The sequence below is a fragment of the Puntigrus tetrazona genome, chromosome 3 (assembly GCF_018831695.1).
Source record: "Puntigrus tetrazona isolate hp1 chromosome 3, ASM1883169v1, whole genome shotgun sequence".
NCBI lineage: Eukaryota > Metazoa > Chordata > Actinopteri > Cypriniformes > Cyprinidae > Puntigrus > Puntigrus tetrazona.
In genome coordinates this window covers 18,122,510-18,134,648 of record NC_056701.1, presented here as the reverse complement: position 1 = coordinate 18,134,648, position 12,139 = coordinate 18,122,510, and the positions used below count along the sequence as shown (strand labels likewise).

The window sequence follows — 12,139 nt, the reverse complement described above, 5'->3', positions numbered from 1 at the left end:
CAAATCGTTTTAAAGCGCTGGTCTCAAACTCAATTCCTGGAGGGCCACAGCTCTGCAGAGTTTAGCTCCGACCGGCTCCAAATCACATCCGACTGGAAGTTTCTAGTGATCCTAAAGACCTTGATTATCTGGATCAGGTGTGTTTGATTAGGGTTGGAGCAAAACTGTGCAGAGCTGTGGCCCTCCAGGAATTGAGTTGGAGAGCAATGTTTTAAAGGGATAGTACACACAAAAACATTGCCATCATTCATTTAACATTTCGTGCCAAAATGGTATAATTTCTTCCACGATGCATAAAATGTTTAGTTGTTGTTTTTTATGCAGCTGATGTAAACAGGTACTGCAAGGACACAAAATCAACCAAAAATAGCCACTTACCATGACTTTGTTTCAAAGTTAAAATGAACTATGGTTTGTTTGTTTTATTCATAAGCTAGCATCTCATTTTAATCAGTATTATAATATCATAATAAACACATAAACAAAAACCTAAGATTTCTTAAATAAAATATTATATAATGAAATATAAGCAATCATTTAAAAATCCTAGTAAGTATAGATGTTTATGTTGTTTATTGCATAACTTGACTGCATAACTTTCTTTAGCCTTTACCTCAGTAAAAATACCATTTTTCTTAACTTTTGATATTTACTCGTAATTCTTCTCAAATTCTTGTATACTAAACAAAAACAAACAAACAGCATTTTACATTAGGCTTCATAGCTTTCTTCAACCAGTTGTTTTGCTGTGACTGAATCAGTGAGTTGAATTCATGAACTGGATCATTCTGATTTGTGAATGATTCTTTCAGAATATTTCTGTGAACCTAATTCACTTATTATTTAATGAGTTCACTTTATGTAATGTGTTTTTTTTTTTTTTTCCCACACTCACAGACACATTCTGAGTCTCAAAACTTTGCGTGTCTCCAGCTGACTCGAGAATGGCAAAAATTTAGTATGCATAATTTACAGTCCGCATGTTTTTTGCTGCTCCCATCTACAACTAGCAAAAATGGCCCCCAAACACCAAAAGAAACTAATGAACATGATTTCTCTTCAATAAAAGCTTTTTAATAATACAATGTCCATTTGATCTAAACTCCCTACTATGGGAGGTAATGCGTTCATTTATTTTTTAAAACCTTTGCATGAGCTGCAATCTAATAAATCGGTCATTTAAATGCTTCCTATCATACACACCCACTTTCTGTAGTTAAGGAGAAAATATACTTGAAAATATTCTGAACATCGGTTTTATAGGGCTGAGCACCAATTTGGTCTCACAGTATACAGGAAATGTATTATTACTGGAATGTTTTGGATATTATATTTAGTGTTTTCAAACAATTAATCACGATTAATCACATTCAAAATAAATATATATGTTTGCATAAAATATGTGTGTTTGTTCTGGGTATATTCATCATGTATACATATAAAAATATACACACATGCAATACATATTTAGAAAATATTTACATGTCAATATTACATTAACATCATTTATATTGTAAATAAATATATTTAATATGTAAACATAACATTTGTCTGAAACATATGCATGTGTTTTTGTGTGTGTATATATATATATATATATATATATATATATATATATATATATATATATCTACAAAAACGTTTATTTTGGATGTGATTAATCGTGATTAAAAGTTATTCGTCTGACAGCACTAAATTACAATATTACAACCGGATGTAAACAGGGCCATTCACAAAAAGGCAAAGAAGGAGAGAGGAACTATCATACAGACCCACAAATAAGAATAATAAAAAGTTCTTCAATGTTTCAAGCCCTGTGCATCACGTTGTGCTCATAGATCAGTTCTGAGGGCAGTATCCATAATTTAAGGTCTGCAGATGAGGAAGTTGAGGATGGAAAAGTGGTGTTGCATTTTTCATTAAATTCAGAGAGAAAATAGCGGACTTGTCAAAGCCTGATGTCTGGAAATGGGGATTAATGCAGAGAAGCACGTGCTCTCCTCGGGTCCCCTGCGCTCCACCTTCAGGGCTTCTCTGCTCCCGTGACTCTACCCTCCTTTGTTGAGCAGAGCACATAATGAATGATTCAGATGGAATTAGGAATACACGATCCACACCAGGCCTAATGCCAGCTTTGAGCCAGGCTCTGTTTGTTTCTCTTTTTTTTGAGAAGTATTTATTACATTGAGAAGAGGCATAACTTTAAATTCTGCATTTGTCTGCTGCCTCGTTGTTTTGCATTTGCTTTGTTTTGTCCCTTTATTTGGGGGTTTGAGCAACAAAGCTGTTGGGGCCCTGTTGTTTTTAAAGGGAGATTTTGCTGATTTTATCATTTCATTCTTCTATTATTATTATTATTATTTCTATACAGCTGTACATCATTGTCCCCTTGTGCTTGAAAGTCACCAGTTTTGCATGCAGAAAATTTGTTAAAAAGTCACTGGCATTAAAAAATAATAATTATATGAAGATTATTTCCCTGTCTGGAGAACGCACACATTTGTATGTGAGCTGATATCGCTTTACAGATGCAGTTATTGATATTAAAGGTGCTTGTAGCTATAAGATAGCCTAGTGACAACGATCACATGAGCAGCCTTTCAACTACGTGCACAACTAAGCAGAAATACCGTTCCACGAGCATCTCATACATGTTATGCGCGCAGAACTTGATATATATCTGACCTCGTAACCGGACTGCAGGTCGTCGTCACAATCTGGATCTATAGGAGCTCTGGAATGGGTAAGTTAAATGTGTCTTGTTGCCTGGTATTACGTTCTTGTCAAACTCAGTTTATGGGCTTCATAAATTGTTCATGGTTGGTGTCTGATACAGAAGTGGCTCCTGCTCCGGTGCTTTAGAGTGTGAGGAAGTCATTGTAATTCAGTACAGAAAGTGATATTTCATTTACACCCGCTCAGACCGAGACGAGAAACAGCTGCTTCATCATTCAATTCAAGAATAGGTAATAATGGAAAAAGCATCACATACAAAATAAAAGAGGTCAAATGCCACCAATGTTCGACAAAAGTGTAATATCTTTTTGGGGAAAACAGGAAAGTCCTGTAATTTCAGATTTTCTGTTAATGTACAGTAAGTTTAAACTCTCTTACAGATGTTTTTAAGCGACTTTTCAGGCTATAATACCTATTTCTCTACATTTCACAAAAAGCATAATTGATAAATGTACATAAATTATCCTGTTTAAAAACACGTTTAAATTATTACATGTATGTCGGGAGGAGTGTTTAACACATCGAACGCATTTGAAAGACAATCTGGATGCATTAGCCTAAACAATCACAAAAATATAATATACTGCAGTGCAAGATTTATGTCTATTTAATATTGGTGACCAGCGGTGTAAAAATGGGCTATTCAAAATCTAGACATATGGGCCAGTGACCAAAACTATAAAACACCAGATGGGGGCTCGGAGTCGAATTATGCATATCCTTCTCAAATGAGCTTTTTGTACCTCTAGGGGTGACCCAGGAAGCTATACTGTGATAACAATCACTATTGTTTCCATGTGCTAATGTATTTAACCCCAGGTAGCAGGAACCGCAATTAGTGGATAAAAAGCATCTGCTAAATGACAATTAACATCTGCCTTTTGTCCACAAAGCTGCTGATTACCCTTGAACCGGACCAACTGTTGAGCAGACAGTCATAATGGTGCCAAACAACTAGTTATAAAAGTCGACACTGATGATTAAAAAAAAAAAACGTTTATAATAAATGTCATATATGGTTATAAAAACTAAAAGCGTGTTAAAAAAAAAAAAACTGAATCCCAGCACATGGTCATGTGACCCATCCGTGCTTTTTCACAAGGTCAGATTCTCCATTTCATATCCCACTAGCACTGTCAGATAATTCATCCATATATGATGCAATATAAACTGTATGTAGAGTTTACTTCAAACTGTATGTCGTTACTGTATTCTCCTTGACGCTTGATGTTGCTGGTGTTGCTATCCCCCCAGTCGCCATTTAAATGTTATGATACAGCCTACTTAAAAGTGACATCCATTACCTTTTCAATTATGCCACGTTTGAACGTAGACACTGGAGCTGGCGTAATAATAGCGGCTAGCCGTCCATCCAGGCGTTTGACGACCGGAGAGTGTTTGCTCGTGTGGTAAGAGCGCCGCCCAGCGGAGAGTTTTGCAGCTGCAGTCGCCGTACCGTAAAGCGGTCAAAGAGCCGAGGCGTTGCTATAGTGACCTCCCCTTCAGCCAAACCATCTGAGACCGGTTCACCGTGGTTTCGTGAGCTCATTCAGATTTCTAAGGAAGGAAATGTCCTGTGCAGTGACATTTATACGCCCGAACAATATTATCATTTGAATACGTTCTTGAAATAATGACCCTTACAACTTCTCGAACTGTGGGTCAGAGGTCAGCATGAACATGCTCCTGTCAAAAAGATCCGACTGCATCGGTAATTGATTATTGTTTCGGTTTTCAAACTAATTCATGAAATTGTATCTTGTTTTTTGGGGGTTTTTTGTGCAACCCTGTAAGGCAAATGTTTCGGATAAAGTTTATACATAAAATGCTTTTAGCGGTTAACTAATTTGAACTGAATAAGTCAAAGCTTGAAACATAATTTTAAACTATTTTTATATAATTGTATTTATATCATAAAAAATACAGCAGGCTCAGTATTAAACTTATAATTGCAGCCAACACTACAATTTCAGTCTTTCAAAATCAGCATGTTAAGGAATACACTTTTTAATATATAGCCTAATAGTCAGGCCTATTTAAAAATACATGTAATAAAAATGATTTATAATAAATAGTAAAATAGGACAATGAAACGTTTAGCTGAATTGCAGCTTTTCATTTAATGTATTTTTGTGTATATTTTCATTTTCACAAAAATTGGGTAGGGAAATCTTTTATTTTTATTTTTTTTGTTATTGTATTAATTGCCACAAGAGGGCAGCTGAGCATCAGTTACTGAAGCACCTCACAGCAAACACCGTCCACGTCTATGACAAGTCACAAGAATCACAGTGATTTGAAATAGTTCCCATCTCTGCATGACAGGTGTACATCCAGAAGATTTAGATTGTCAGGAAGAAGCTTTTACAATCACTGACTTGTGCCTCTCTCTTTTTTTTTTTTTTAAACATAACTCCCAACGCATTGCATATATAAGCAGTTATCTCCAAATTCTACTGCAATGACAACAGATGTGTAAAGATCCATTTAATTACTGAACAAACAAGAATCACTGTTTTAATCAGTAGAGGTACAAGTGGCTGTTATCAGGCTCAATTGGATGCGACAAATTCTATTTTGGTTAAAATACTGTAAACAAAACGTACACAATTGATGTCAATATACAAATGCATCTTTAATAACTTAGCCTATAACTTATGCAGGTTTTCTGATTTTTTTTTTTTTCAAAAATGGCAACTGCGGTTTGTTCTGGATAATCTAGACAATTTACTTTCCAACCCAACATCCGCAAAATGTTATCTTTTACCTCCTGACCTTTAAATGAACAAAATGCATTACACGTCAGTTCGATCACTGACGAACACTTCCTTCCGGGAGTAATCAATATTAGCTTTCATTTATGAAAAATAAATGTTTATGGAATTAGTCATGAAATCAATAACCAAACATCCAGTATTCAAATTACTAAAAAAAAAAAAAAGACTTTTGTAACATTTGTAATTAAATATGTCACAGAAAATACACTCCACATCATGATTCCCCACCACCAGTTACCTGACATATCATACACTCAGTCTGCAAGCGTCATTGTGAGGATCACATCAACTAAATTGGCCTTTCTACTTAATGTATATTATGTAAAAAATGACAAGGGCAAAAATAAAATCTGTCACGTTAAATCAAGAATGGTATATTTGTGCATCAAATGCCAAAAGAGCACACGCTTTCATTCCCCCGGAGCTCATATTATCATATATTTCTACTTTTAAGGGGTTCCGAGTCCAGCTTGACTTCTTTACATCAGCACAAAGCTGGACCGTACATGTGCAGCTCTCCAAATCCTCTGACCTGGATTTGGAAAGCACTTAAAGGACACTTCAATTTCAAGACGACACAGTTTTTCTCTACTTCAGTACCTCTCCTGAGAGAAAGCTCCGCTTAACACCGTTCTTACAGCACAAAGACTCGCCTAACCCCAAAACCAAATCACAACAGCCTTGAAATGTAAAAATGTCAAAAAATTGCACCATCGTATCACGAGCCTCACTTCCCTCGTCTTTCTCTCGACGTCTATACGGTTCGTTAAAAAAAACAAAAAAACTGAACGCGTTAGTGCAAAATCATTATTGCAACCTTCTCAAGAGCACACAAACGTATAAATCAGCAGCAGTTTCAAGTATGAATAATAACGTTGCACATTTCTAAACCGGTCACAACAGAACTGCCATTCAATGAGTGCGAAGGAGAACTGAAAAAATATGGGAAATGGGCCGATGCTCACGTCGTTATCTGAAAACAAACATTTGAGTTATTAGCTTGGCAATACTAGGAAGCGCGTCTAGGAGATATTGTCAACTAGAAAAAAAAAGCCTATTTAGATGTTATAATCTAGTAGTTAATATGTTTTCAATAAAATGGGTACTGACAGCATCATACAACTAAAAAATTCATAACGTGGTGTGGTGAGTGCAAAAAAAAACAAACAAAAATAGTAAGTCAACATGCATGGAGCAGCATGAACTAGCCTCCACTGTATGGCATACTGTACTGAATATGCAAGTGTACTGCGCCCCTTGTTTCCTTTTGAGGGAACGCAAGTGTTGAGGATCAAGTGGCTTTTATTTTAAGCAGCACAAAGCATACAGAACAACAGCTTCAGAGTTCAGAGCATTCTGTTGCGTTTATGGGTTGGGGAGTCTGTGATGACGTCGGTGCACTGGACCGAGGTCCGCTTCCTGGTGCCTGCGCTGCCGAGGTGGAGAGCCATCTCCTCCGATATGAAAGTGTTCAAGTCCACATCGTGCAGTCCGTTCCTTCTGCGTCCTGCATTCGAGCTGCCGCTGACATGCGTTGGAGAGCCGGGAGTGCTTGAGCGGACGCTGATGCTGGCCATTGCTCCGCTTAAACCTGGAAGCGAAGATGAGAGTTGTGTCAAGTGTCAAGACAACGTTCCCAATCAGGTTGGCTTAGTGATCTTACAAAACCCTCCACATAACAGGTGGTAACAACTGAAGGTAATGTGAACGGCTTCATGTTTCCATTGTATCACGTGATGCAATTTTTGGAGAGTTATGATATACTAAAGGTCCATTCATCCAGATATCTACTTTAAAAACACCGCACAGTCATACAGTGAATGTACTTGAACCGTGCGAGTCTGTGTATAACATATAGCAATCAATAATATTAGCTCTATACAATGCATTTATAGAGAAGAAAAAATTCACTATACTGCGTTGACACACACAATCATGTTCAGTCAGCTGTATGTTAACTATGAGCAGGAAGTAATATTTACCATGTAGTGCTATGGCCTCACAGAAGGGCTGTAAATCAGTCTCTACAGATGATACGGTGTCTGATGAAGGTGGTCGGTTAGGAGACATGACAGTCAGTTTGGGGGCTGCTCTAGAAGTCCTTGGTGGTGGCGCTTTACCACATAGGAAACTTATCAAATCCTCCCTTCGTATAGTTCTCCTTCGCTTTTTTACCCAGGCCAAAACATCTTTATTACGTCGCTGATGACCGATCTGGATTCCTAAGTCAAAGCTCCTCTTGTGTGCATCAACGCTTTCTGTTGAACAGATCACAGTCAGAAGTATTTAAATTTATTCAACGGTGTCGAGCATTAGATATTTGGAAACTCAAAAATGCAATAACGGGTTACCTTTGTAAAGATTAGTCACCGCTGTTGCAGCGTTTTGAAATGGAGACCACAATGACAGTCCTTGCTGATGACAGACTCGATCTGCAAGACATGAGCGAAATCAGGCAAGCTCACGTGATATGAAAGACAGCAGAGATTAGTAAAATAGCAAAAAAGCATTAAGATGGGTTTCCTATTATTAACCTTTACACTAGAAATGCATAGAAAATAATGAGTAAAAATTGTGCGGGGGTAGGTGGAATTGCCCTGGTTTTAAAATGGATTAAATCACACAATCATTATTGACAAAAAGTGTCAAACCATAAAAGCTCATTTATTGCTGAAACAAGCACTCACGAGTTTACACATTAGCACGCCAAGATACATTTATAAAAGATAGTTCACCAGTATCTGTCATTATTCACTTCTATTTTATGGAAAAGGATGCAATGAATGTGAATGGTACCTGAGGCTCTCAATACCTAACCTGTTTTCGACCAAGTACTTTTATTATTTACATTAAGAATGTATCTAATAGATATATATTATATATTATATTATGTTATATTATATTATATATTAATGGGCATGCTTTAAGAATACCTGGGGGTATACACACACACACTAAATATCCATTGTACACTAGGCTAATACCATTGCATTTTAAACAATAACCACATAATCACTAATTACTGAGACAAATGAGCGCAATATTTTGGGGTAAACCAACTATCCCTTTAAGAGTGCGTTTAAATACTCCCTATATTAACCAGACAATAGCTGTGTGTCAAACCCCAGTGTCCTTTACGGACAATATCAGGGTAACACAGATGCGTTCGAACGTGCCTCTTTTGCACAATGGTAGGCAGTTAAGTACACTTGGTTTTGAAACAGCCACAATAGGACACGAGCTAGCTCAGTGAACCGGCACAGCTTTATGTCCGAATTTGTAATTTTATAAGCCTTTAAACGCGTAAATGTGTTCCACTCAAAAATAAGCTTTTCCAGCACATAACAGTTTAGCCGAGAGGAACATAAAAACTCGTGTTAAGTGGCTAACTAGCCGGCTTTCTGGCTAGCCGGTTAGCAAGGCCACTATAACAACGAACAAACTGTCAAACACAGCCAGACCGGCGCAGCTAAAGCTAGTTCTCATTCACACGGTGAAAAACAAACATAAAACGCTGCTTTTGTCAATTTAATGGCTCAGTGAGACCAATATAGGCTTTTAGGTCTGAAAGTGTGGTTCGTTCTAGAAACGACGGGTTTACGCGATATTTTTTTTCCTAGAGCGAACGGTTACTTTAGCCGAGCTGCTGGAAGTCGGAGGGCCGCTGATGGGGTCTTTCTCTGCGCACAGACCTTTATAAAGTTGCGCCACCGCCGTGGCGGAATTCTGGAAGAGATGCCAGAGTTTCTCCTGGTTCTGGTCCACTTCCTCCTCGCTCGGCTCTCCCCTCTCGGCCTCCGCGAGGCACTGGCGCTCCCATTTGGAGAACCAGTGTTCGGGTCCGTGTTCGTGGATCTCCGCTTCGCTCTCCTCCTTCTTCTCCTCCATGATGAACACTGAGAAACTTCGGTGAACTTCTGCTCTTTTTCTGAGTGATTTCTTGCTCTCGCGGGTTGATTGGCGTTCTTGAAATCACATACCAGATAAACGCCGGTTAATATCCTTAGTTCTGGATCTGCGGGTTTGGATTAAAACGAAATGAGGTGCAATGTTTTGTCTTTTGTGACGCCGAAATCTAATTACCCAGGACTGTAGCTGTCTACCCCGGTTTGAGGATCGCTTTTGCCCTGCGCAGTTTCAGACATTCCTTAAACTGGGCGGATCTCGTTTAAAACACGCCCGTTTTTGTTCTGCGCATGCCCGGATCGAAGCTGTTGCGCTCAGAAAAAAGTCACACACTGAATAGTTCACCAAATAAACTATTTATGCCGTGTACGTTTACATGCTAACGCTAGCTTTTGCGTACACGTTTGGTTAAGTTTATTTGTATTTTTGTAGCATTTGTATTTTAACATTTACCTTACATTTACATTTAGTCATTTGGCAGACTCTTTTATCCAAAGTAACTTACAAATAAGGACAATGGAAGCAGTCAATGTGCTTTTCTGTTGTATAAAAATAAAACAACATAGAATTCAAAGAGGTTTTTTTGAGAAATTAGCCAGTCAGTAAATGAATAGTGTAAGTATAAAAGAATAGAATTAGAATAGAAAGTATCTGGGTTAGAGGGTCAATTAAAGATGTGTTTTTAGCTGATTTTTAAAGATGGCTAAAGACTGGCTTGGATTGAGTTGGGCAGGTCATTCCACTGGGAGGGAATATATAGTTTAGAAGTCTGTGAAAGGGATTTTTATGCCTTGTGTTGGTACAATGAAACAACATTTACTTGCAGAATGCAAGCTTCTAGAGGTCACATATATCTGAAGTAATGATTTTAGGAAAAGGGGTACAGAGTCAGTGGTGGTTTTGTAGGCAAACATTAATTTTATGTGAGCAGCTGTTGGAAGCCAGTGATAAACAGAGCTGTGACATGCATTATGTTTGGCTCATAAAAAATAAATCTTTGTTGTCGCATTCTGGATTAATTCATAAAGATTTGATAGAACCGGCTGGAAAAGGTGTCCAGCCTGGACAGAACAAGAGCTTGAGCGACGAGTTGTGACGCACGCTCTGGAAAAAAGGGCTTCATGTTCTTTAATGTTGAATAAAACAAATCTGCTGGACCGGGCAGGTTTAACAATGTGGTCTAAGAAAGTCAGCTGATCATCAATCACATCTCCAAGGTTTCTGACATTAAGCTGGACCATAAGCTGTTGTCTTGGCAAGCTTGGGTTGAAGGTGATGGTCCCTCATCCAGCAAGAAATGTCTGTTAGACGAGCGTAGATGAGAGCAACTATTGTCAGATCATCTGGATGAAAAGAAAGATAGAACTGAGTGTCATCAGCATAACAGTGATATGAAAAGCCATGTTTCTAAATGACAGAACCTAGTGGTGTAGCTAGAGAAAAAAAAAGTGCTCCAAGAAGTGAGCCCTGAGGCACTCCAGTAGTTAGAGGTAAGGCTCAGACCATTGGAAGGTGGTTCCTGTGATGCCCTTTCTCAATAGAGCTGACAGGAGGATCTAGTGCTTAGCCATGTCAAAAGCAGTGGACAGATCCACCAAGATAAGTACTGGATATTTGGAATCCACTCTTGCCAGTCTTAGTGCTTCAATAACTTTGAGCAAGTTCAGTGTCCACATCTGGAACCAGACTGGTTGTTCTGTGTGAGCAGCTCATTCAAGTGTTTTTGCAATGAAAGGAAGAAGGGAAACCGGTCTGTAATTCTCTAGAAATGGGATAGGGGTGGGTTTCTTAAGTAGTGGGATTGTATTTTTCCCTGTACATGATTTTTAAAATCCACATAATTTAATCTTCCTGACATGTTTTAAACCCAAACAAAAGAAGTTTGTAGTATAAATATTGGCTTAAAGATTTAAACATCGATCTTCATTTTCCTTTATTTGTTTCTAATATTAAAATCAAATGATTAAATGTGTAGCAGCTTATAAAGTTATAGCGCTGCGTAAGTGGCAAGTTAGAAGCTGCATCATCCTGTTAACTCTAAATTAGCTGTTTTTTTTGTTGAAATATTGCAACTGTCTACCTGTTGTTATGTATACAAACGCACAGGTGCATGCACACACATAGGCTACACAATGTAGGTGTCATTTTATTGACAAAGTGTGTTTTATATGAACAATATCACTACCGTGTATATGTCTGACCCACATGTGCATTTTTTTAAGTAAAGTTAACAATGCATGCTTATCTGGTTATTTAAAGAAATATATATAAAGAATAAAGAAATTATTAATGAAAATCTTATCATATTTTATATATAAAAGCTTTTATATTTAAAGGTTATAAATTATATATTCATAATGAAAAATATTTTATATACAGCTTTCACATTCAGACTTGCAGTGTACACATTGTTGAATAAGGCAATGTTCAGGAAAATGCAATATGGAGACAGCTGTCAACTTTACAATTTAGTTACTCGTTTCCTCTTTGGTTTGCATTTATGCTGAACCGGCAAGATTACAAATGCAATTACAGCAGTAGATGCAACATCTGTCCATTATTTAATCAGTTTGCATTGATGTAGAAAATAGAGTATGAAATTAATGTAAAGACGTCACAGGGGCTCCAGGTGTGAAACAATTGCAATAATGGACAGTCACCCCTGAGGAATTACTAGCTTTTTTTTGTTTGTTTTGTGAAATCAAGTATTTTTGTTCTCT

At 37.5% G+C, this 12,139-nt stretch overlaps 1 protein-coding gene across 1 annotated transcript; it reads right to left on the bottom strand.

Moving 5' to 3' along the window:
• Positions 1-4,837: 4,837 nt before the first annotated feature.
• On the bottom strand, positions 4,838-9,655 carry c3h16orf72 (chromosome 3 C16orf72 homolog). The gene is made up of 4 exons (XM_043235541.1): positions 9,206-9,655; positions 7,865-7,945; positions 7,496-7,771; positions 4,838-7,104 (listed from the first exon to the last, which is right to left on the bottom strand). The coding sequence occupies exons 1-4, from the start codon at positions 9,399-9,401 to the stop codon at positions 6,860-6,862; spliced, it is 798 nt and encodes a 265-aa protein (XP_043091476.1). The 5' UTR covers positions 9,402-9,655; the 3' UTR covers positions 4,838-6,859.
• Positions 9,656-12,139: the final 2,484 nt, after the last annotated feature.

Coding starts and splice junctions, on each gene's coding strand:
- c3h16orf72 (XM_043235541.1), bottom strand. CDS start 9,401: ATGGAGGAGAAGAAGGAGGAGAGCGAAGCGGAGATCCACGAACACGGA. Junction 7,946..9,205: donor GGTGGCGCAACTTTATAAAG/GTCTGTGCGCAG, acceptor CATGTCTTGCAG/ATCGAGTCTGTCATCAGCAA. Junction 7,772..7,864: donor GGTGACTAATCTTTACAAAG/GTAACCCGTTAT, acceptor TCTGTTCAACAG/AAAGCGTTGATGCACACAAG.